Genomic DNA, 27,571 nt, shown 5'->3' with positions numbered 1-27,571 from the left:
TTGTCCGAGCCGAGTTTAATAGCCTGATGGCTGTGGGGAAGTAGCTATTCCTGAACCTGGACGTTGCAGTCTTCAGGCTCCTGTACCTTCTACCTGAAGGTAGCGGGGAGATGAGTGTGTGGCCTGGATGGTGTGTGGGTCCTTGATGATGCTGCCAGCCTTTTTGAGGCAGCGACTGTGATACCAGTCTGAAGAAGGGTCTCGACCCAAAACATCACCCATTCCTTTTCTCCAGATTTGCAGCCAATCTTGCCGAGTTACTCCAGCTTCTTGTGTCTATCTAAAACAGCTTGCCTTCCTCAAGGTATTGCATGGAGCTAAACACTGCAGCGATGTTAACACGAATAGTCCTTGGACATGAGCTGCCAATTCAGTCAGCTCTCTCAATCACCGAGTGTGGGTGGATCGGGATGTATCTGCCCTGGGTAAAAGCTGGCCATTCAGCATCTATCCTGCTTTTAAAACCTGGCTCTATCCCCCACTTCTGTGTTGGAGAGAGAGTAAAATCAGATTTCAGATTCAGATTCAGATTCAATTTTAAGGTCATTGTCAGTGTACAGTACAGAGACAACGAAATGCATTTAGATGTTAACAAGAGCGACCTAGGACACGAGCTGCCAAAAAAGTCAGCTCTCTCAATCACCGAGTGGGGGGGGGGATGTATCTGTCACCGAGGTACGTGTAAAAGCTGGCAGCGGCCAGCATCTTCTCGACCTGCTGGTTCGGCACCTGGTTCCTGTAGCCCTCCCGGATGGTTGGAGAGTAAACAGTCCAAAATCAGGGTTGTAGCAGTTCTTGGCGATGCTTTTCCCTCCGCAGACAGCGCTTATGCATTTACTTGACTCAATGGATGGGAGCGTGGATGGTGATTCAGAGGAACAGCTTTCAGCCTGCAACATTGACAGCGGAGCCAAGCAATTGCACGACCATACTGTGATGCAGTTGGTACGGATGCTCTCAATGGTGCAGCGGTAGAAGTTCACCAGGATCTGAGGTTGTAGCAGTTCTGTAGCAAATCAGAGGTTGTAGCAGTTCTGTAACCTTTTCCTTCCACCACATGTATATGCATTTACTTGAGTCAATGATTTCATGGCAATTCAGAGGAACAGCTTCAGCCAAAACATTGACAGCAAGCCAAAGAATTCACGACAGCTGTCCAGAAGCTTGGTGGAGCGGTAGTCTTCAACGAAGAGAGCAGGAATGTTTATGGAGAGGATCCTGAAATCTGACAACACGGCTGCCTCCAATGGAGAACAAGGAATTTAGGTCAATCAAGAGGGAAGAACTAAAGGGACATGGATAGGAAGGAACTGCGGATGCTGGTTTAAACTGAAGATAGTCACAAAAAGCTGTAGTAACTCAGTGGGAAAGGCAGCATCTTTGGAATGAAGGAACGGGTGATGTTTCGGGTCGAGATGCTTCTTCAGACTGGATCGCCATTCCTTCTCTCCAGAGATGCTGCCTATCCCGCTGAGTTACTCCAGCATTTTGTGTCTATGAAGGGACATGGATATCTTGAGGGATTATACAGGCACAGGAAAAACCAGTGATGTGATGGATGGAGGCTTGGGAGATTTAAAATCAAGTGTAATCATTTTAATATTTTTGATACAGGAAACTAATTTAAGAGGGAAATGATCATCGATAAAACAGGGTTTAGATTAGGATTAAGGATCAACAAAGATGGATGGGTGAGGAGGGGGACGTGCGTTCACTGGTCGATCCCCACGTTGAAGGGAGGCAACGGCTGTAGGCCCTGCAGCAGCCTGGCGTGGCCTGGTTCGGGCACCGCTCATAACAACTAGAGCGCGGACTGGACTTTGCATGCGGGATCAGTAAACATTTTCTGTACAATTTGCTGATTGGGATGTGGTCAGGTACGGCAACACTCTACTGGACTGGTTGTAAGAAAATAATTGCACTGTGTGTTCACACTTTGTACATGTGACAATAAACCACTATTGAACTAGTGATCATTTCTGCCCAATCAAATGGCGATACATCCCTGAAACGGGTGTAGATTCCTAGACTATACTCAAGGTTAAGGAGTGATTTAATTGACCTCTTTAACATTCATGAAAGATTAAATAATTTGTCAATGGAGTGACATCACACATCAATATCAGTCTGAAGAAGGGTCTTGACCTGAAACATCGCCTATTTCCTTCGCTCCATAGATGCTGCCTCACCTGCTGAGTTTCTCCAGCATTTTTGTCTACCTTAAATAATTTGACAGAATTGATTGGTGGGGAATTTAGGACAAAGGAGGTTTGCCTTAAAGTGATTGAGGAATGATGAAGTCTATCTCGAGGCTTGGTGGTCAATATCTACAACTGGCACTCAACTGGAAATGGAACCGTTGGGAATGAATGTAGTTTTGTTGCTAGATTTCCAAAGGATTAAGGCTTCACGGATTATGATATTGACTAGCCATGAACCACCCGAATACAGGTGGTCCTGGATAATGGCCGGAATGGGCAGAAATCCCAGTGAAGTCCGGCCATTGTACCGTATAGCACAGGAACAGTCTCTTTGGCCCACAATGTCTGTTCCAAATCACATCCTTTAGGTACCTCCATTCCCTGCTATCTAAATGCCTGTTAAAGCTACTATCATAACCCACCTCCACTACCATTCCCAGTAGCACGTTCCAGGCACACACTACCCTCTGTGTGAAAAAACTTGCCCTGCACATCTCCTTTAACTTTGCCCCCTCACCTTAATGTTTTGTCCTCTAATATTTGCAAACTTTTTAATAAAGGTACAATATTAGCAGATACTTTCATTCTGAGAGAAATGTTCTGATTGTCCACCCTATCTATGCCTCTCATCATTTTATATACTTCTATCAGGTCACCCCCTCAACTTTCAGCATTCCACAGAAAGCAATCCAAGTCTGTCCAATCTCTCCCGTAATCCAGTGAACCTGCTCTGTACCATTTATAAAGCCTCCACTTGCAGAACAACACACGATGCTCCAAATGTACCAAACCAAAGGCCTATATAGCTACATGTGAAACTTCCAGAGTCAGGGGATATGGGGAGAAGGCAGGAATGAGGTACTGATTGAGGATGATCAGCCATGATCACATTGAATGGCGGTGCTGGCTCGGAGGGCCGAATGGCCAACTCCTGCACCTATTGTCTATTGTCTATTCCCTGGAACAAAGAAGTGCTCCATTCTTACTAGGATAGATGTTTATTACATTTACCTTCTTCTCACAAGTCAAGACAAAAGCCATTAAATATGAATGAAAATATATCTCATTTTATTTTCTAAAGAAAACAAAATTGAATACTATATTATAATATTTACAATAAATCAGATCTATTTCTACATTCAAGTTTAATACCGTACATATATTATGCTTTCAAGTTATTGATGTTCAAAGTGCCTTGGCCAACATTGGATGTCAATCCCTATTTTCAACACTGAAGGAGTTTAACATCTCAACTTCTAACGCTTAAATTAAAACTTCATATCCTGTTCTTACAAGAAAATGCAATGCTTGTTTCTGTACTTTATTGATTAAAGTGAATAGAAAAATATATCACATCAACCATATATAAATAAAGTCATATTTCATCAATTCTTCACATTTGTGGGCAATTTATCACCTATGAAGACAGGAATGCTGGATTGTGGCTTTCTTGGAACTTCAACTCAAAGTCAGGCAATTCATGGGAGAAATTAGGAATATTGTTTATGCGAAGTGAATAAAGGTGTGGAGGTACTTCTCGCAAAAGGAAATGGATGCTAACTCAATTAAAGTGAACTCTGAGATGAGTGGGCTTGGGTTAAGTAAGTGCTTTTCTGATAAGGGCTTTTCACAACTCAGTATTCCCTCCATCCCACTCTGTGCTCCAGTAGCTCTGGGTTCCTGTGCAGTTGTTCCCCCCTCAGCAGCTGCACCTTCTGCTGCCTGGTCTCCATTCTTTAGAGTCCTCTCCTTAACCTCTCTCTCTCTTTCAGAAAAACTCAGCCTTTCACCCAATAGTTGAGCCCTGAGATCTCCTTATGTGCCTTGCTATTACATTTTGTTTGATAATTCCCCAATAAAGTGTCATGGTGCGTTTTTGCTTCATCAAAGTGCTGTGTAAATGCAAGTTGTTGTTACCGTTATAGGCAGCCCCCATTTGAGGTCAATGAGGTAAAACAAAGCTGGAATTGGACTTGGAGGAAGGTGGTGAAAATTACAATAATGATAGTGCACACAGCCAGGGACCAACAGCAGGGCACAGGTTTATAGAGTGAGTCTTTGCTTCATACAGCATGGAAAGAGCACTGAGCCCATACCATGCCATGCATCAAGCGTCCATTTCATCACGTTATTAACCTCACATTGCCAATGTACTCTCCTCAGGTGCAGAGACTCACGCACACAACAGGAGCAGTCTACATTCGCCACCAACCTGCATATCTTTGGAATGTGGGGGGAAAGCAGGAGCATCCATAAACATTTTTGAAAGTTTAAGAATAAGGAGTAAGCCATTGAGAACGGAGATGAGGAAATACGTTTTCTCACAGAGAGTTGTGAGTCTGTGGAATTCTCTGCCTCAGAGGGCGGTGGAGGCCGGTCCTCTGGATATTTTCAAGAGAGAGCTTGATAAGGCTCTTAAAGATAGCAGAGTCTGGGAATATGGGGAGAAGGCAGGGGATTGGTGATGATCACATTGAATGGTAGTGCTGGCTCGAAGCACCTGTTGTCTATTGCCTATAAAACACATATGGCTACTGGCTGTTGCAGGCCATAGAATGGAGGAAAGGCACATTCTTAAAGCTTATCAATAACTTTAAAATGTTCCATGATCCACGGATTTGGCACTATTTTTAATGATCATGTGTTGCTTTTTTTTTAAAGAGAATTGTAATCAAGGTCTTTGAGAAGATGTGATCACATGATGGTGTCAGGGGAGGTAGTGTAGTTGCAAGCTGAGTGATGGATGATATTGTTCAATATATAAGAAGGTTGAATTGTCATGTGATTGCCCTATCTCATTCCTTCTGGGCTGATGCTCAATTGATATCAAAACAAGTAAGTAGGCTCGTTAGCATTGCAGGAGCCCCAATCTACACACTGACACTGAACAGAAGCAAGTGATATATATCCTGGCCAAACTCTGATGAGTTCTGGGCCAAAGCACCTACAGCCCCCAGAGCCAGTCTATTCACAACCTTTGTTCATAGTCTATGATCAACTGTTATTTGCTGCAATTTGTCCCGCATTTGCCTGAATCTATGCAAAAGAAGGCAGAATTTGAAATGCAAATTTTAAGGCATGTAAACTGAGTTTTGCATTGGTGTGCAAACAATATGTTGGCCCAGGGGTGTGTCTACAAGTATAAACACCATTGGCCAATCCTCCCAACACGCACACTCCCAGCCGAGATTTACTGCCACTTGCACTCCTTGTATCTGTGGGAATTAAACAGTCTCTTCACGTCAATGGGCCACTAATAAGCATTTTTGAACCTAAATGAACATGATTCTTTTCTAAATTTCCAAAGAAACTGACTAATTCAGGCTCTGTATCTTAAAACTAATTTTCAGTCATAATAAATTATGTTGTGCTGGATCTCCAATTGAAAATCTCTGGCAAGACCTTTGAAAGGAGGAAGTGTTTACATTCAGAGCCGGTTACACCCAATAACCTTTGGATTCTGTAGGAATTTTCACAATAAAGTAAGATGAAGTAGTGAAAGGCGGACAAAGTATTCTGATCGACAAGGTGTGGCATCAACAGTTGATGTGCGGATAAATGTTCTCTGTGTTGAGTGAGTAAACCTGCACTCCACACCAATACAAACTCTCTTCCTTGTAGCTACTTCCAGTGCCGGACAAGTGATAGGCAAAGTCTCTTGCCCTGATCAACTTCCTTTATACAAGTGCCACTGTCTGGGATGAACAAACACGGCTAGTAGTTGACTATGTATTCACTGTCGGTCAATGTCATTACTTGTTACTCTGTGAAAATAAAGGGCAAAACATTAGATATGGGAAGATGCAATTTAACTCTGCACTAGTTAAGATTCAGTAAAACTTCATAAAATGGCCCTATTACTGATTGACAATGAATGCTTTACACAATATGATAATTCCGTCACTTCAGACTGAATAGAGAATTCATCCTGTTCAGACACACACCCTACACTTACTCCCTTGGAAATACCAACACATTTAGCCACATGTCTTAATACAAATAACTTGCCTGGATAAATGTTCAAGAAGGAACTGCAGATGCTGGAAAATTGAAGGTGGACAAAAATGCTGGAGAAACTCAGCGGGTACGGCAGCATCTATGGAGCGAAGGAAATAGGCAACGTTTCGGGCCGAAACCCTTCTTCAGACTGATAGTGAAGATAAACTATCAGTCTATCTGAACACTGAAGATAGACTATCAGTCTGAAATAGGGCTTGGCCCGAAACGTTGCCTATTTCCTTCTCTCAAGAGATGCTGCCTGTCCCACTGAGTTACTCCAGCATTTTGTGTCTGCCTTTGATTTAGACCAGCATCTGCAGTTCTTTCCAATACAAGATTTCATCAACATCATTTTCAAGCCTAGGATTTCTACAAGAGCTATGGGTGCCATCTGAAAATTCCTCTCCAAATCACATACCAGCCTAATTGGCAAATACATTGCTGAATAATGGGGTATAATCATTAATAATAAGCCTCAGCATAGCAGCAGTACCACCACAGAGCCATCCGTCTTGTACCTTGCTACCATATCCTAACCCATGCCCCACTCACTCTGAGCTACCTGTTTGCTAGCTCCGAGTGTATCTACAGCTCGATTTTAACAGCTGACATGCATACAAACATCCCCAAGGCTTTGTCATTGTATCTCTGCGACCTCCTCCAACCTCCTGTAATCCACCTGTAGTTCCCTACTTTTCCAATTCTTGCCTTCACACATCCTGAATTTCCTTCACCCAACCATGGTCTGTCGACACTCTTGTGAAAACCCAGGGATATTTTAGTAGATTAAAGGAAGATAATTCTTATCACACACTATTTTCCTTCATGAGTATAGGACTGGGTGCCATAGTTACCTCCATTTGTGAGTAGGTCCATTGTATGTATTTCAGCATGTTTGTGTAAACACCTGGCCTGTATACGCGAGCACAACCAATCCCCCAGCTTGTAACTCCAGCCAGGTAATAGATGCCGTCTGCTTTACATACCAGGGGCCCACCACTGTCACCCTAGGTTTGAAAGAGAACATTTCCACAGTTAGTCTTAAGGTGATTGAAACATAGACCATGAGCACTATCGAAGGGCTTGTCGTTTGTATCTAACGTATTGAAGTGCTGGAAAGTTTAACCTTGTATTCGAAAGGTGAAGTATGATTACTTAGAACAGAACATGGAGGATTGGTAGGGGTTTTTTGCACAGCCATTTTTATATCTGATTAGACACTCCAGCACTCCTCCAGATGACCAAAGATTACAGCGTCAATTTATGTCAGTGACTCCTGACTGTCCTCCGTGACTCTGTCAAGTGGCACTCCGCCATTCTTACGCTAGAACATCAGGTTTTATGTTCCAGTTTCGAGAGTTGAACACAAACGCTACCTTGTCCACTGGAGAGTGGTGAGGGGCCTACGCCATCAGTGGTGGTGGATTTTCCTGAGACATTGAAACAATGTCTTTCAAAGTTACAGTAATAAAAGCTTCCTATTTAAGGAATGTCGATCTCTGTGAATGAGATGAGTAACGAACATCCAGTGATGCCCACCCCCATTGCCATCAGCAAGCGGGCAATGATCAGACCCAGTTCATTTGGGACATCACGGTGGACCTCTAGTGCTGACAGACAGTGTGGATTTGCTAAGTTTCTAACTCGCACCTGACAGGAGTCAACTCCCCCCATGAGCTTGCCAGCACACATCATGTTATCTGTTATACGCCCATCGTAGATTTTTCTTGTGTTACACGTTGTTCTGCTGATGATGTTAACTTGAGCTTCCAGGAGGGAGTGAGAAGCAGAGTCTGAAATGAATGACACAGGGAATTACACTCAGGATTTCGGACAGGCTGACTACACAGCCTTGAACGAAACAGGCAAATTAATTAAAGTTGCTACATCAAACGTCATTAGAGTAACGAATGAGTATTATTATTGAAAATAAATGGCATATTACACACCTGGTAGTTCAACCACACCTTTAACATATCAGAACAAACCAGGAACTTTTGCAAAACATAATTATTTAAAACTACACACCTTGCCAATAAAAGTAATATTAAGACATAGGCAACGTTGATGATTATAAATCTGTCGAAGATTTTCAAAGGGGAAAGCGAGAGAGTTTTAAGGAGGGAATCGCAGAGTTGAGAACAACATTGAGAGCTAAAAGCAAGACCTTCAATAGCCGGCAGATCAAAATCAGGGATGTGCGAGATGTCAGGTCTGAAGACACTCCACAATCTCCAACCCTTCGAGTTTAAGGGAAAATCCAACCCCATACTTTTTATTTAATTATGGAGAGGTTTTGTACGTACATTTCGGAGTTTCCACTGATTCATTAAAACTGATGCCATTGACATGCCCTGACAAGAATTATTGGTCAGAAATCAACATGATTTTTTTTGCAATGATAACTTCAGCTTTTAGCATTTCCCAATGCAGAAACAACAACCTTGATCCACATAAAAAAAGGCAAGGTCTTGTGAAGGAATGTTATTTTTAGGTTGCCACACTTTCTTTAAGAAGTTGCCACACTCTTCAAATCCCTTTACAAAATGAACAATGTTTATTTTGTCTAACTACGGTGGCAAATTACAGACAGGACATAAGGGGATGGAAACACAAGATGCCCACTGCATTGCCCCACTGCATTGCCCCACTGCATTGCCCCACTGCATTGCCCCACTGCATTGCCCCACTGCATTGCCCCACTGCATTGCCCCACTGCATTGCCCCACTGCATTGCCCCACTGCATTGCCCCACTGCATTGCCCCACTGCATTGCCCCACTGCATTGCCCCACTGCATTGCCCCACTGCATTGCCCCACTGCATTGCCCCATTGCATTGCCCCATTGCATTGCCCCACTGCATTACTTACTTGCATTTTCGTCCACAAGACCAAATCCTGTGATCCAGCAACTTGATCCATCGAGGAACTGCTGGTTGGCGGTTGGCAAACAGGCAGGCATGATTTTAGCTGAAAAATAAATGATGCATAACGCTACAGTAAAGATAACGTGATTTCACAAGCATGTACGTTACAGCAGATCCTTGCGGAATTTCTTGTCCTCCACAATAGGCGCCACCAGTCCCTAGGTGTTTGGGATGGTTCAGTGCACAAGTATCTAGTCGTGGTCTGATGTCGCACCACTGTGGCATTTGTGCAAGATGTCACATTTGAGGAAACACCAGCATCTCCAACGCTTCGAGATTAAGGGAAAATCCCACCCCATGTCTTTCGTTCCTCAATCCTCTGAAAGCTGACACAAGGTTCTGTCCATAGCCCTGCAGGGGTCATGGTGTAGAGGGATTGGGATCAACCTCCACAAGGTTAGAACTTAGACGGGTCCCATTCACCAGCCCCTACAACCTCTCCCGTGAGAATGGGAAATGAAGAATAATTGCTCTAATAACCAAATTGATTTTGGACATTGACTGGGTATCTCAGAAATGAATTCCAATTGGACTGTTAGGGTGACGGTCATTATACAAAGGTGTGATGTTACAGTTTGTTACTTTAGCGGATTTGTGAGAATGCAACAAATGTGCCGTTGGCCGTGGCCAAGTGGCATCACCAGGACATTACCTGTAAACACCAATGGATTGCGAAGCTTCAACAAAGCAATGTCATTATCATTGGTGTGTTCATTGTAGTCCCTGTGCACAATAATTTTTGAGATGAAACTCAGTGTGGCTTTTGCGAGTTGCCTTTGTGAAATGAAACCACTGTAGACTTTCCAATTGGACGTTTCATGTGCTTCTTCTCTGCAAAGAAAGAAAGGCCAGTCTCAGTTTCCAAAGCTTTGATTGATTCTCTCACTGGCTGATACACACCTTTCCTCCCCCAAACTAGTCGACCACAATGCCAAGCAACATGAACACACATGAAATGTCAGGGTCCTCATTCAGCCTAATAGTAACCCTGACAATATCACTGAAGGCCCAACCTGATATTTGATCCCAAGGACTGACAAGATATCAGTAAGCATATTCCCACCAGGAGTCAAAGGCCATAAGGCAAAGACTTTACATGTTTTGTACAGTTTCCTTGTGGGACTTGGAGGTTTTAGTGTTAGAGATACAGCGTGGAAACATGCCCTTTGGCCCACTGAGTCTGCGCTGACCAACAACCTCCCATGCACTAGTTATATCCGACGCACGAGGGACAATTTACAGAAGCCAATTAATCTACATAAACATGCATGCCATTGGAATGTGGGAGAAAACTGGAACACCCGGAGAAAACCCATGCAGTCACAGAGAGAAAGTACAAACTCTGTACAGACAGGCCCCATAGTCAGGATCAAACCCGTGTCTATGGCGCTGTGAGGCAGCAACTCTACCCTAGCACTGTGCCGCCTTTTACATCGATCTTCAACTCCCCCACCCTAGATCCTGTCCCCCTACTGCTCATTTTGCACTATAACTGAAAACTCATTTATACTCACTCAAAGATGCAGTGAGTTGCAGTGATCACCCAGCCACGTGAAATGATGGTCCCACCACACACTGGCCGTGACTTGTAGTGGAGGCTAACTTGCCATGGCCAATTCCCCTCTTGGCTTGCTGTTCCACCCACGATTCTGGATGACAACTTGTACCTTTTGCCACAATCTATATGCAAAGAAATAATATTCAAACAATTTAGTTTCTATTCTTTATTGATTCCATTGTCAGTGTACAGTACAGAGACAACGAAATGCATTATTGTTCCTATGGATATTGATTGCATGCAGATAAGTTCCAAATTCATGATATGCCCCAGTCCATCATGGGCATGGCCCTTCCCTCCATTAAAATCATCTACATGACATGCTACTTCAAGTAGGTGGCATCTATTAGCAGGGATGCCCACATCTCCAGGCCATGCCTTCTCACTGCCACCATTAGGCAGGAGGTACAGAGACTGAAGTCTCACATCAACAGGTTGAGAAACAGCTGCAGGACGCCAACATTAGCTCAGCAACTGAACACAATGGACCACCTCTGGAACTATCATGGACATGTTTCCTAATTGTATCTTGCACTCAGGCAACACCCAAAACATACGTTACACATAAACTCTACAAGACAGTGAAAAGCAAAAGACTAGCTTTTTTAGCAGTTTTTTTGTCGTGTAGAATGTATGGGTAGTTTCTGTTTTAGTCTACAGTCTGTGAACCTGTCTTGCTGCTGAAGACAACAACCTGGCTGCTCAACACCCGGCTTGAGATCATAACTATTCCTTTGGTTTATGTTTCATTTGCAAGAAGAAGCTGCTGAAAGCAACATTGTCATCATACCTGGACCTCACTGCACTCGGCTAGACTTGAAATATCATTGATATGTTTACCTCTATCATAGAAACATAGAAAATAGGTGCAGGAGTAGGCCATTCAGCCCTTCAAGCCTGCGCCGCCATTCAATATGATCATGGCTGATCATCCAACTCAGAATCCTGTACCTGCCTTCCTTACCCCCTGATCCCTTTAGCCACAAGGGCCACATCTAACTCCCTCTTAAATATAGCCAATGAACTGGCCTCAACTACATTCTGTGGCAGAGAATTCCAGAGATTTCACCACTCTCTGCGTAAAAAATGTTTTTCTCATCTCAGTCCTAAAAGATTTCCCCCTTTATCCTTAATGTGTCAACAAAATGGTTGATCTTTAGTGGCAATGATATAAACCTGCATTATCAATGGATTATAATAGATAATAGCATCTTGAACAGGGTAGAGGAGGAGCATATACTGTATCAGACAATGTAAAGGGGATTTCATTACATTTCTAACCTGCGCTCAACCTACCTAGTAAGTAGATAACAGTAGCACCGTTTTTAGATTGAATGAATCCCATTGCCCAGGATTGAAGGTTTTTAGAAATAACATTATTTAGTTTAAGCATAATCATGCTTACCAACACATTGGAGACTGACGACATCTTTCGTCGGGCACTTGGAGCTGAAAAAAAATGGCAAGTCATTAATGATCAATGAAATGCAAAATTGATCCATCTCAGATCAATGTTACGCCAAAGCAGATTACAGTGCAGATTCATGTGATATAGGGCAAGGTCACTGCAGGGTAGTGTAACCGCATGGTAACTGTTGACTGATGTGATGTGTGTATTAAACACAAGGTGGATTTAAATCTGAGCATTAAAATGAAAACTATCTGCCACAAATTCTTCAATCCTTTTTCATGGCTACATTCAAATTGTGACACTGTGTGTATTTGAGAAACAATGACTTCTCCTAAAACTGCAAGCAATGTCCTCTCCTGCAGACACTCATTCTCATGTTCAGTTTGTGGGCTTCAGTTATTTGCAATGGGGGCATTAAGATAAACAACCCCAACCAATGCTAATGTCTCTCTCTAGATGAACAAGTAAAACCAAGGCTGAGCCTAGAGTACGAGGGGTGGGAGGGTTGCTTGTCCAGCTGCAGTTACATAGAACATAGAACAGTACAGAACTGGAACAGGCCATTTGGTCCACAATGTCTGAGTTGAACAAGATGCCACGTTAAACTAATCTACTCGACCTTTTGATGATCCATATCCCTCCATTCCATGCATATCCATGTGCCTATGCAAAAGCCTCTTAGACACCACTATCCAATCTGCCTCCATCACCATGCCTGGTAAAGTTGTTCCAGGCACATGTCACCTTGTGTAAAAAACTTCAAGCACTCATCTCCTTAAAACAATGGCCTTCTCAACTTAAAACTATGCCTTCTGGTCTGGGAAAAACCTGGGGAAAAGGTTCTGACTGTCTACCCTATCCATGCCTCTCATAATGTTATAGACTTCTATCATGTCTTCCCACAGCCTCCAACACTCCAGAGAAAACAACATAGGTTTGTCCAACTTCTTAGCGTGACATTGGATAGAACATAGAACCAAAGCCTGCTGCACCCTGGTCTTTGGGGCCTCATCCAATACACTGATTGTTGATCTTCTTCTCCATGGAGTCACTTGTCAGTGTCCTGACTTTTTATGTCTCCACGTGACAACTTAACCTCATTTCTTTCACTGGTTATTTTTGGTAAGGCCATATCACAATCTAGATAATTCTCTAGAGCTGAAAGACTATATTCTACACTCTGGAATCTTCCCTATTCACTGCCTGTTGTACTTGTGTTTTGGATCGATCCTACTCATGTACAGTACGATTAGACTGGACAGCGTACAAACAAAGACTGATGGAGACATAAGAGAGAATGCAACAATATTTAACTGTAGGGTTTCCTGCAACACCTTGTTCATCTGCTCCTTGTGTCCTGCGCCACATTTACCTTCTGCAGGTGACAATAATAAACCAATACCAATGCCTCGGTTTCCTTCCGCATCCCAAAGACATAAGGGTTAGTGGGTTAATTGGCTGCTGTAAATAGCCCCTGGAATGTAGGTGAGTGGCGTAATCTGGGAGAGTTGATGGGAATGTGGGGAGGATAATGTGGTGGGTTTCGTTAATATGATTAGTGTAGAGGTCATTGTTCCTCTGCTCTATCACCTGATGACAAGTCTCTCCAAGGAGCTCAACAGCCCCTGTTCTTATTTTATTTACTAACCAGTAACACACACCTGTAGCTCAGGATACTTTGTAGGTTGGTCAGTTGTTGTTCTGCGTTGATAACAAGGTTTGAAGAAGAGTCTCCAATCACACGCTTGGTGTGGAAATAACTGAAAAACAATTGCACAAGATGATCTTCCAGTGGTCGAACAATGTTGTATCCATTTAATCTGAAAGAATATAAACTAAGCTACAGCACAACAAAATCTAGCAAAACCTTTGCAGATGAATGTGCAGATACTAGCGTTCAGAGGCAAGGGGGGAGACTGCTAGAACTTGAGAGAGAATGCAATAATATGGTCATATGGTCAGTGAAGGCCAATCAGGGACTGAGCAGGAAAGCTGCTCATTACAACCAAAGCATGAAGGGTAAATGCAGCAACTGCAGGCCAATCAGGTTTATTTCACAGGTGGACAAAATGTTGGAAAATATAATAAGGGATAGAACTAACAATCACTCGGCCAAGTATGGTTTGATTAGTAAAGTCCGCATGGATTTATTAAAGGGTTTGAATGACAATTGTGTCAAATTTTGCTTTGAATGGACCTTGACCTTCACATTCTGTACCAATATTCAACCCCTGTCTGTCATAACTTAGCATCCCTGTCATAGATGATTGCACCTCCTACAAGCCTCCAGCATCCCAACAGTAGGCCTTCCTGCTACACCCTGTTCATCTGCTACTTGTATTCTGCATCCCATGTCTAGACACTTGATCAGTGTACCTTGTGAATCCCAGTTGTTGACATGTCTTGCTTGCCAAAGTTTTACTCCAGTCTGTGTAACAAACAGGTGACCATTGCTTTTGTTGCCACCCATAGACCTCCAGCCGTGATTCCACTCCGTCAAATCGCACTGGAAGAGTCAATGAAGTAATGGTTTAATGAAGTTATTTCCCTTTAATGGAAGATGTTTCATGAATGAGTGTGAATGGGTCAAGCAGCTTACCACATCCCAGCTCATCGCTGTTATCGTCACATTCACTGATGCCATTGCACCGAGTCACTGAGCTGGAGCATTGGCGGATCGACTGGGTTGGACTGTCCATCACAAACTTGACTAGCAGGAGGAAGCAAAGTAACTTGTGTCAGTCAGTACATTCGGAGATGTACATGTACTTGTAAAGGCCAACATTGTGGATGAGTAGGCAATTATTCCCCTGATTATCGACCATTATCTAATTGAATGGTGAAGACAGCAACAAGGGTTTTCCTGTCCCCATGTCCCTAATATGTGTAGCTGTTCAACTAACCTGAATCACCCATGGAGTGACCAGTAATGTGGGAAATTAAGAACAGAAGATTCTTATGATACAAACCCACTGTATCAGTGAATGGCGGTTCCAGGGGGTGAATGGCCTGCGTGTCCCTTGATATCCCTTCTTTACCACTAGGCAATGCCAAGTAACAGATTCATCAGCTGGACTTCCCACTGGACATTCAGCTTTTCATTTTAGCCTCATGTTCTTCAGATACTGTCATCCACTCAACTATTCATGTTTCACCAACAGGACTAGTTTAAATGTACTTACTAACAATCCAAGCACCAATGCCAACAATGGATAGGCCCAGAAACAGGGAGATGATATAACAGTAGGTCCTCCTCTTTGGATCGCAGCATTGTGTAGGTTTGCGACCTGAAAGAAAACAGAGAAGATACTAAGGGTTTTACACGAAGGGACAGACTGAAATACATTGTGACTGAAATGAACATACATATTGGTGAATCTCCTCGCCAAGTCTCCAAACTTGTTCGGTGCACAATTGATACAACTGTGACAACCAGGGGAAATTGCCATGAAGTTACACCAGGCTCATGACAAATTGCCACAGAAATGTATCCATAAAGTGTACAGTGAACAAGTAAAACAAAATATTCTGTGGTTTGAAATGTCCTGACCCAAAATATCGCCTCTCCAGATATTGCCTGATCTTTGTACTTGCCCTTTGACATGACACACTGAACATTCAGGGGCTCTCTATCATGCACCTTTGCCCAAAGACTCTATTACTGAACACTGTAGTTTACAAATCCCTGTTTCATTCGTCAATAGAATTTATCTTGATTAATTTCTTAACTCAAACAACTTTCTCTGCTATAAGGTCTACATCTGTTCATAAATATGCATCCACACTGAGTTATGTATCTGACACACTTATATAATCAGGAACATGAGTCCGTCTCATTAGACCCATCAGTCGTACCCATGCACTCCCTCATACATGGACATGTTCACCTACAGAGTTAAACTCAGTCACAAATACAACACTCCCAGACACAATAAGACGTGTGTTAAAGACACATCCAAAACCTACCGTTGCCTTGGGTGACTTGAGTTGGTGGATGTTTTGGTCCTGGAGTGGGGATGTAATAAGGTTGGTGTGGAGCATTCCCACTGCTGGGGTAAGGTGCAGAAGGATATTGTCCAGAGCTGTTGTAAGGAGGTTGGCCCTGTGGCACACTGGGGTAGGGTGGTGGTGGAAACCATTCCTGGCTATTTCCGTACGCTGGAGGTTGAACGTGTTCTGGCAAGTAATTGCCATAAAAGTTCTGTAATAAAGAAAGAAAGGAATTCAATATTAAATCATTAATTGCACACCTTTCCTATTAACAGCAATTGCATGGGGTCTGAAGAAGGATCTTGACCCAAAACATCACCTAGTCCTTCAGAGATGCTGCCTGACTCGCTGAGTTACTCCAGCACTTTGTGTCTATCTGTGATTTACCCAAATTGAATGCTTGGACACACAGTGTACCACTGTATACAGTGTTTTGTGCCAATACTGACAAACTGCTCATTATATTTTTAGTGTTGGTGGGAAGCGTATAGTTGCATTCTGACATTACAGCTCTGATTACACCTCATTGACTGTCAGGGTTTTGGTTTGGGATGTTGTCAGATTGTGAGAGGTGCCATATACATGCAGCTATTGCCTCTTCTGCTCCACCAGCATGGCATACGAGTTCCTTTCGCATCAGTCGATTTGAGGGTGATTGTAAATTTGGGCCAAGTTGCAGTGGGGGGCGGGGACTTAAGGTTAGGATGGACACAGGGAAGCAAGTAAGTGCCAGCATTCTTACCCTCAGGGTGGGTGGGGTTTGAACTGATTCCAAGAGTTTCAAGGCAGAGCAGTAATGAATCACAGGTTTCAGTGGAATTTAATCTAAAACACCTTTGTCTGTACAGTATTGACAAACCACAGTAACGGACAGTTACATGATCACAGAGTCATTAGATTTGACACAGAACATGGGAAGTTCCAGATTTAGTTCACAGCTTGAAATCAATTATCTTAAAGCTAACAAGATTCCAATAGGAGTTGGCAAAACTTTGGAGAGAGTATTCGCCCATCAAATTCTCCCAATTGTGTTAGCCCTTGCTGTCTCCTCCCATCCCCCAGCCCTCGGGCTCCTCCTCCTCCTTTTTCCTTTCTTCTCCTCGCCACCCCCCATCAGTCTGAAGAAGGGTTTCGGCCCGAAACGTGGCCTATTTCCTTCGCTCCATAGACGCTGCTGCACCCGCTGAGTTTCTCCAGCATTTTTGTGTACGTTGGAAAAACTTACTTTATTTAGAAGAAAATCAGTATCTCTTCTGGCATATTCTGCTTGGTATGTTTTTTGGAAACCTCCCTGCAGCCTCTAGACTGGCATTGTCACACTGGCCCTTGTTTAAGATGGATACAGTCATACCCATTGGTCCCAGACTCATGCTGACTGGTGCTCGACAGATACACATGGTTTCCAGATTGTTTGTCACACTGTGGAACTGGAACGGCCAGCATGGTGGTGCAGCAGGTAACGTTGGTACCTTGCTCCTGATCACCAGTGCTGAGTGGATGTTTACATGTTGCGTAGGCTTCCTCTGGGTGCTCAACCCCTCTCCCACATCCCAATAATATGCTGGCTGGCAGACTGACTGATGAGTGCAAACTGCCCATGTTGTGGGTGGGTGGAAGGAGAATCCCCTCCAGACTCTACCCCTCACCGCTCCCTACACTCAGGGCAATTTACAGTGGCCGCTTAGCTCATCAACCTGCACATCTTTGGGACATGAAAGGAAACCAGAGCCACAGAGACAGTCAGAGGGAGAATGAGCAAACTCCACAGAGACAGCACCATTGGCCAGAACTGAACCCAGACCTCTGGTGGCTTTACTAGATGTGCCACGTTGATGCCCAAATCACACAAGGCTTTGATGTGGTTGTTGAAAATGCAACAAAAGGTTCAATTCTCTCTTTAGATGCCCCAGCTTATCCCTCTCTACCACAGCTTTTGATTAACAGCGGCACTTTGCTTTTGAATAGAGTGCTTCTCCACTTGTGAGGAAGAGCAACTTTAGAGAATTCAGAAGGATTTTCCTTACTTATCGGTGAGAATATTGAACCTGTTACTGGGGGAATACATGATAAAAACATCTAGAGGAAGAGATGGAATGAAAATGTATTTATTTGATGAAATAGTTGCTGTAAATATTGCAACAAGACATGTTGGAAATATACGAACAATGAAAAGAAAAAGAGTAACATGGAGAGGTAGATGGTAAATTAATTCATCTCAAAAATCTTCCCACCCTCAGTTCAGATGCCGGAGGCTAGCTGTCTGATTTAATTAACAAATTTTACAATGTGAAACTCATTCAATATTGGGAATTTGGTTTTCAAATCCGAGGCCATGCCACATCAATCTGTTTGATGCCAAGACTATGTCAGTTTCGACCAGATACAGTAATAATGACCATTTTGGCGGTAATGCCGACAAACCTATTTACGCTTCACACGTTTATGTGATAGGAGCAGAATTAGGCCATTCGGCCCATGAAGTCTATTCTGCCATTCAATCTTGGCTGATCTATCTCTCCCTCCTAACCCCATTCTCCTGCCTTCTCCCCATAACCCTGACACCCGTACGAATGAAGAATCTGTCAATCTCCGCCTTAAAAATATCCATTGACTTGGCCTCCATGGCTGTCTGTGGCAATGAGTTCCACATGTTCACCACCCTCTGGATTGATGGACCTCCACAGTCTCCATTAGAAGCACGGATCAATAAAAAGACATGCATTTCAGCAAAAGTCACCAAACTCCCATGCTCTTCTGCTCGAGGTCTAACTGAAAATTTTAATGGAAAAAAACAAAACATTTGTAATTATATAACTAATTTCAAACTCTCCGTAGATCTTTACGTAAAATCCTTTGGCGTCAATTTGAAGAAGGGTACAAAGGTTCTCCCAGTGTCTTGGTCAATAGTTATTTTGTGGCTAATACCTACGTTAGAAGACCTAGTCACCATCACATTGTTATTTGTGGGAGCTTGTGTACAAAGCTCTTGCAGAAGAAAAGTGAAACACTCAAGATATTTGGTCATATAAGGGATGTTAGCCTGGAGTGGGAATGTTCAATATATTAGCTAGTGTGTCTAATTGACAATCTGAATGCAATTAAATTCATTTCTATTGATAAATATATGATTCCTTTCACTAGTACGGGTAAATAATAATGTGCAAAACTTGCATTTTTCATTTTAGTTTAGAGATACAGCGTGGAAACAAGTCCTTCGGTCCACCAAGTCTCTGCCGACCAACGATCACCTGTACATTACTTCCGTCATGCATTCGGGCAATTTACAGAGGCCAATTAGCCTTCACACGTGACTGTCTTTGGAATATGGGAGGAAACCGGAGCACCCGGAGACAATCCATGTATTGCAGATAAACACTGTCACTTCTCTTTGTTCCTTTCTTTTCTCCTGACGTGGGGATCTGCCCAACCTGACCCTCCTGTCATCTCTTCCTTCTCTGCATCTTGCACCGCCTATCATCTTTCATAAATGTACTTTTGTTTATGTTCTCATTCTCTAACTGTTTGCATTGACTCATCCACCAAATAGTCTTGTTTACAGTTTGTCCCCATGGACACCTGTGCTTTACCCGATCAGATGCTGTCCTCTCCACACCCTCCCTGCAGTTTAATCTGCTTCTTTTGTCTCTGTTCTGCTAAATAGACTTCAACCAATATGTTCACCATTTCAAATCCACAGATGTGGACTGACCTGCTGAGTATTTCCAATTGTTTTCTCAAAGTTTTCCAGCATCTACAGTTTTTTTTGTTTTTCAAGAGATAAGTAGACCTGCTCCTTCACTCAACATCCATATTTAGAAACATAGAAATTAGGTGCAGGAGTAGGCCATTCGGCCCTTCGAGCCTGCACCGCCATTCAATATGATCATGGCTGATCATCCAACTCAGTATCCCGTACCTGCCTTCTCTCCATACCCCCTGATCCCCTTAGCCACAAGGGCCACATCTAACTCCCTCTTAAATATAGCCAATGAACTGGCCTCAACTACCCTCTGTGGCAGAGAGTTCCAGAGATTCACCACTCTCTGCGTGAAAAAAAGTTCTTCTCATCTCGGTTTTAAAGGATTTCCCCCTTATCCTTAAGCTGTGACTCCTTGTCCTGGACTTCCCTAACATCGGGAACAATCTACCTGCATCTAGCCTGTCCAACCCCTTAAGAATTTTGTAAGTTTCTATAAGATCCCCTCTCAATCTTCTAAATTCTAGAGAGTATAAACCAAGTCTATCCAGTCTTTCTTCATAAGACAGTCCTGACACCCCAGGAATCAGTCTGGTGAACCATCTCTGCACTCCCTCTATGGCAATAATGTCCTTCCTCAGATTTGGAGACCAAAACTGTACGCAATACTCCAGGTGTGGTCTCACCAAGACCCTGTACAACTGCAGTAGAACCTCTCTGCTCCTATACTCAAATCCTTTTGCAATGAAAGCTAACATACCATTCGCTTTCTTTACTGCCTGCTGCACCTGCATGCCTACCTTCAATGACTGGTGTACCATGACACCCAGGTCTCGCTGCATCTCCCCCTTTCCCAATCGGCCACCATTTAGATAATAGTCTGCTTTCCTGTTTTTGCCACCAAAATGGATAACCTCACATTTATCCACATTATACTGCATCTGCCAAACATTTGCCCACTCACCCAGCCTATCCAAGTCACCCTGCAGTCTCCTAGCATCCTCCTCACAGCTAACACTGCCCCCCAGCTTAGTGTCATCCGCAAACTTGGAGATATTGCCTTCAATTCCCTCATCCAGATCATTAATATATATTGTAAATAGCTGGGGTCCCAGTACTGAGCCTTGGGGTACCCCACTAGTCACTGCCTGCCATTGTGAAAAGGACCCGTTTACTCCTACTCTTTGCTTCCTGTTTGCCAGCCAGTTCTCTATCCACATCAATACTGAACCCCCAATGCCTTGTGCTTGTTCCAAGGTTCATGTTTAATTGCTAGGTAGCAATAAAGCTTAAGTAGAAGATGTGATGTGCTTTCAGTTCATGGTGGGCTTTGTCAGTTTGTTAGTTCATGTATAAAGTTTCCAAAAATTGTTGCTGTAAGCAGCTACACCCAACTCTTGACATTTGAAACTGCCAAATGTTTCACAACTCGGAAGGTATTGTTGCACCGGTAACTTTGAACGACACAACTCACATTTGCACTTTCAATGCAGCTACACACAAACCATCGACTCACCTTGGAAAGGAGAGGGTATGACTCCCATTTGGTATAATTAACGGTGAGATATATCAGCAACATATATCACTTTGTTCAGCTGGCTACTGCACCGATACACAATACGTATCAGTGGGTTGGCCAAACCTACACAAAGAGGTTGCTCTGAAGTAGCTAAAGATAGATCTCCAGAGTAGAACAAACATCATGAAACTACAAAACAATGGTTGAGATCGATAAACAAGTAATGTTTAATTGAAAGTCAATAATTATGTTAGTGACAAATCTCCGTGCATTCCATTGGGCTCCACATTGATCAGTGAAGGGAACAACAATCGAGAGGGATGTGGAGGCAATACAAATGGGAAGGATGTAATCCAACTTTTGGGAATTTTCCCAATCATATTAGAGGTAACCCTCTAATTCTTCATTTAACAAATTCTGCTGCATTCTTTGTTTCTGTGCATCTTTACAGCACATGGGAGAGAACGGCAAGGAAGTCTCCAAAGTACCAACATATCTCAAGGCGATTCACACAAGTATTTTCAGCCAAAACATGGCACTGAAATTCATGGAGAATTATTAGGACAGATGACTAAATGCACGGTTAAAGCAGAAGTGTTTTAAAGTATTGTTCTAATATTTCTTTATATGGTTTAATGTTCGATGTTTTGTTTAAAACTCAGACATTAAAGCACCTTACAAGGTTTTAATGCTGCTGGAGTATTATATAACAATGAACTTAAGGAATGGACTTTAGACGAGGTGAGGAAAGGTTTAAGATTGATCCCCCCCCAGGACATTGTCAGCACCTTTTTAAAAAAGAACACAAAACTACAAATATTTTCAATCACAATTTAAACCAACTTTCCACTTTCTCATCATTTGTACTGTTCCTTAATCAACCACTCTATCAGTATCATATTTGCAATATTCAGGTTGCCTTACGATTTTGATTATGGATGACTGTTTTAACTAAAGGAATGCCACATCCCAATGATCTACTTAACCTGACCCAATCAATGTTGCCACTAGGGATCCAAGTGGGATTACAGGACGAGCTTTTCAGTCTTTCAGGAGGAGCGGGCCTACCTGAAGGGGAATAGATGAGGTGAATTTGTGAGATTAACACCCTGTAATGACGTCCACACTTATTTATGAGGAGAGAATTTAAAAAAATCACAGCAATATCAGTTATTGCTGTTCAGGGTAGTGGATTAAAATGAGCACTTGTCGATCAGTTGCTACAAGGCAGTTGATCCTGGGCCTCTCAAAATGAGAATGTTAAAAAGGGTAAGAACACATCACAAATAGAAGATTGCGGAGGCCATGGTTGCTCCTTCATGCGTTAAATACTCTAGTGCATGTGACTTACATTGCTTCCAAATATGCATGGATTGCCTTTGGAAGGGGATTATAACAAGCGTACCCACCATAATGTGTGTACAGGAGACTTTCTACAATGACCATTTATGTTCACATTACTTATGAGGAAAGAACATTTCTTTAACACAAGATCAACCATTGCTGTTAGAAGTAGTGGATGAAGCTGACCGCTAGTCAACCAGTTACTGTAAGGCAGCTGGTCCGTAGCTTTGCAGAATTATACTGTTAGAACGGGAGCCAGTGGGGTAATTCAATAAGATCATGGTCGATACTTCATTTGTCTGTTTCCCACTGCCCAAAAAAATATCAATCTCAACCCTCAACATATTCAGTGACTCAGAAACATTGACATCAAGAACAGAAACAATGCAAAGAGTTACAATGTTCTGCTGAAATATGTCCAAAGACTGCGCCTATATTACAAGGGCAGGCCCCAAGATGACTCACATTCTGCCTCCACACAGCCTCTCCACTGTCTGCAAAACATGATTCAGCCATGTGATAGAGTACGCTTGCATTGTCTGGGCAGGGACATGCACACGATAGAGTGGGAGTGTGTGCTGGGCGATGTGTGGGGTCAGGGCTGCAAGCCCTGCAGTAATCACAATTGTAGCATGAGTTCATGGGCACAGGCACAAACATACCCCCATAACGCTCACACACACACACACACACACACACACACACACACACACACACACACACACACACACACACACACACACACACACACACACACACACACACACACACACACACACACACACACACACACACACACACACACACACACACACACACACACACACACACACACACACACACACACACACCTCCAGAAAAACAACCCACGGATTCATATTCTCACCAAGATGAACACATTTCCATCAAGATTCAATAAGCTCAACATTATCAAGGATAATCCAGCACACTCAAGCATCACCCCATATTCCACTAAAAACATGCACTTCTTGCCACTCAATTCTCCAATGGAAATTTGGGCCAAGCGGAAATTGCTAGGTTTTGCCAGTGATGCCACGTCCCACAAATCAATGCAACCTGTTCCTGTGCTTTGTATTCCCATCTTGTCCCGTGAATATTCTTTCCAGCACATACTCCATTACATGTAAAAATGCTATTCCATAATTCTTCCCTGATCATAGATGTTTTCAGCGTATAAACCTCAGCTGTACACAAGCTGTACATACCCCAAGTTGTGCACAGGTTTTAGACCAAACACATATATCCTGTTGACAGATGAGACCTGTCTGTGCATTCCATCTGGAACACGGACGGACCTTGTCTCAAGTCTGAACACTTTCCTTGGAGTAGAGGCAACCATGAGAAGCAGAAAACAACCAACCAGCCCCACCATTGTGTTTGCCCATCAATCTCTTACCTCAGCCTCAATCTCCTGCACTATCCCCATTACGCTTTGATTTTCTTAATATTGAAAAATTCACCAATTATTGTCTTGAATGTACTGAGGAGCTGATACTCTATAGCCACTTGCTTAGAGAATTCCAAAGGTGCCACCCTGTCCTGAATGACTTGAGTCTGTGATCCCTTGCTCCATACATTCAGCCAGATAGACATTCTCCGGTGTCCAAGTACTGTCTTGTGTATTAATGTCCTTCACGTTGACCCTAACCCCTTCCATGTTGACCCTAACTGCACATTTACCTTCATATTGACCCTTACCCTCTCCACATTGATGTGGACTCCTGCACAAACAGTGCTGCACTCCTATGCACACATTCTGTGCACACTGACCAAACTCAATGTAAAGATTTTATAAAGAATTGACACTTTCCTGCGCACACCTTTATCAGACTCTGCCTTTAGTCATTGTTCTGCAGACATTCGCCATCCCTGTAGAAACCACAACGTCCTAAGCACACACCCTGTATCCGTCCTGTGCACAAGTCCAAACCTACCCAATGAGACCAAACACGAGCAGAAGTTACCATCAGCGACCAACAACAAAATGACAATTTCTGTTCATAAATGAACATTCATTAATGAATATCAATTTTCAGAAACTGCATGTTTAACTGGGGAGCATGAATTTCCCCAATTGTTCTATAGACAGGAATCAGCGATCCAGACTTGAGAATGAATCAACCATACCGAGTATAAATAACTACCTTAGGGGAAGACATTGCTGGAGTTTTGAAGCGTAGAGTTTCTGGCGAAGTCCTGATGTCTGAAGTACCGCACTTCACTTGCAGTGATTTATAGAAGACTGTAGGATGAACTGAATGTCAGAGAAACTCCACAGACTGTGTGAGCATAGCGACTGGTGTCATTGACTTTATTAAATAAAACTTGGCGAACCAGTTTGACGTGAAAAGCTTGTCCCTGTGTATTACGTACATTACCACGCCCAGGTACATGGAGTTTGATTTGTGCGTTGAATAATTAACAGCTGCCAATAAAAATGCCTTACACTTGTACAGCAGTTTTAGTGCAGCAAATTACCTCAACAAGAATTCACTGCAGCATAAGCAATCCAAATTTGATATTAAGATATATAAAGGAGATTAGAACACTTTTAGAGCTTTTAAGAAGCCCCTTAAAGGAGGAGAAGGAGAGAGATGTACAATTTTAGAAAATAAATTACAGAACCTAGGGTCTAGGCAGCAAAAAATGCATCATCATGAATAATGAAGTGAAACAAAACAGGTAGATGTCGTCTTCTTCTTATGGCTGAATTAAGTTTTTTTTTTACAATTCATTCGGATTGAGAATGTACAGGAAGGAACTGCAGATGCTGACAAACCGAAGATAGGCACAAAAAACTGTGTTTTTTGGTTAGACAGCATCTCTGGGGAATAGGAACAGATGACCTTTTTGGGTGGGCACCCTTCTTTAGATGAAGACTCTCTAGGATTGAGAATGTCTTGTGTTCACTCTGGTTTTGTGGACTGTAGGTGATGCACTCCTGCCATTTACGCAAAGCTTTGAAACTCCTAACAAATGGACTGGAAGCCCACAATCCATCCCAAACTCTCCTTCTCCAACCTGAGCAGCCTTGGGCCCGGAGATGCAGGAATCAGGTAAGGTGCACTTTTCCAGAAGGCTTTGAATCCATCCTTGAGTTGTTTCATCATCCAGCCTGTAATCTTGGCCAAGCCAGAGCTTGGAATAAGATCTGGTTTGGGGAAGTGTAGGGCACAAACTATGCCATTTGTCCATCATACTCAACTAACTGCGCTTAGGGCTTCAGTGGTTGAAATGTTGACTGGGGAAAGGATACTTTAGTTTCCTTCACTCACTTCAATTTTCAGCCAACTCTCACAATAGACAATAGGTGCAGGAGTAGGCCATTTGGCCCTTCGAGCCAGCACTGCCTTTCAATGTGATCATGGCTGATCATCCACAATCCGTACCCCATTCTTGCCTTCTCTCCATATCCCTTAACTACGCTATCCCTAAGAGCTCTATCTAACTCTCTGTTGAAAGCATCCAGAGAACCATCCTCCACTGCCCTCTGAGACAGACAATTCCACACACTCTCAACTCCCTATGTGAAAACCCAGCGTGGCTTTAATGGCCGCGGGACAATCGCCATCATTTGACTCCGTCGGGGGGGGGGGGGGGAGTGCTAAATGGCTTCCACACACTTATTCTTTTAAAATATGGCCCCTGGTTCGTTTGGACTCAAGGGGTCCCCAACAATTGGGAACATGGCTTATTCATTCTTAAACTATGGCCCTGCCTCTAGGGAACATGTTTCCTGCCCTCTAAAACCCTTAATAATTTTATATGTTTCAATAAGATATCCTCTCATCCTTCTAAATTCCTCTCACTCTGAACTAATTGCACATGCCCAACATCAGCTTAATAAATAGAAACTTATCTCTTGTTTGTGTCCATGGCAGTCATCAGAACCTAATATAAAATTTAACAATTTCAAGGAAACGCCTTTTTTCCTCTCTTTCTATGGATAAGGATGTACGTTTCAATTTCCTTTTAAGCCCATAGCTGCTGTTTTCATAAGTTCATGTTCTAGGAGCAGAATTAGGTCATTCGGCCCATCAAGTCTACTCTACCATTCAATCATGGCTGATCTATCTCTCCCTCCTAACCCCAGTCTCCTGCCTTCTCCCCATAACCCGTGACACCCTTCATAATCAAGAATCTGTCAATCTCCACCTTAAAAATACCCGCTGATGGCCTCTACAACATCTGCGGCAATTAATTCAAGGCCCTCTGACTAAAGAAATTCCACCTCATCTCCTTTCGAAAGATATGTCCATTATTCTGAGGCTATGGCCTCTGGTCCGAGACTTTTTCAGTAATTGTTACCTTGTCAGCTTTGATTTATTTCCAGTCCTTGCCATTCACTCTTCTTTCTACCCACTCTCTCTCGGCAACTCAACAGGTGCTTATTTCTCCCTATTTTATTTTCAGTTCTACAGAAGGGTTCTTGTCCCAAAGCACCAGCCCTTTTCATCTCCCTGCTCGATATACTGAATGCCTCCAACATTGTCTATTTTTGTAGACATTAGGAACTACAGATGTGGGTTTACAAAAAAGACACAGACAGCATCTCTGGAGGACACAGATAGGGGATGTTTCAGGTTGAGACACTTCTTCAGACTAATCGAAAACCCTCTGAGCTGACTACTACTAAACCCACATTTCCTTTCTATCTTGCCTCAACAATATTCTTCTGAAGCCCACGTTCGTGACAGGGTGGGCCCTAGTTGTTCACATTGCACGTGACTTTGACAATGCTGAATAAATTGCATGTTTTGGTTTGTTATCCCAGACTTGACCGTCTTGGATTGAGAGACTGTGGACTTGGAGCACCAGGTGGGCTGCTTGCTCCACAGGTATTCTGAGAGAGGTTCAGAGCTTTCATCCAGAGTAACAGCTGCACGGCCACAGGCTGGATGGTG

At 43.0% G+C, this 27,571-nt stretch overlaps 2 protein-coding genes across 2 annotated transcripts in view; both read right to left on the bottom strand.

Annotated features, from left to right (window-relative positions):
* LOC129712248 (FXYD domain-containing ion transport regulator 6-like) overlaps positions 1-27,571 on the bottom strand; it is a 171,498-nt gene that overhangs the window by 25,386 nt on the left and 118,541 nt on the right. The window lies entirely within an intron of this gene.
* On the bottom strand, positions 3,950-26,136 carry LOC129712242 (transmembrane protease serine 13-like). The gene is made up of 13 exons (XM_055660514.1): positions 24,812-26,136; positions 16,063-16,297; positions 15,279-15,383; positions 14,696-14,806; positions 14,473-14,602; positions 13,758-13,856; positions 12,091-12,134; positions 10,642-10,807; positions 9,780-9,958; positions 9,072-9,170; positions 7,851-7,993; positions 7,055-7,207; positions 3,950-5,965 (listed from the first exon to the last, which is right to left on the bottom strand). The coding sequence occupies exons 1-13, from the start codon at positions 24,824-24,826 to the stop codon at positions 5,954-5,956; spliced, it is 1,491 nt and encodes a 496-aa protein (XP_055516489.1). The 5' UTR covers positions 24,827-26,136; the 3' UTR covers positions 3,950-5,953.

Source organism: Leucoraja erinacea, chromosome 32, assembly GCF_028641065.1.
Source record: "Leucoraja erinacea ecotype New England chromosome 32, Leri_hhj_1, whole genome shotgun sequence".
NCBI classification, from domain to species: Eukaryota; Metazoa; Chordata; class Chondrichthyes; order Rajiformes; family Rajidae; genus Leucoraja; species Leucoraja erinaceus.
Note: the sequence above shows the minus strand (reverse complement) of the source record. Positions and strands in the feature narration are given on the sequence as shown.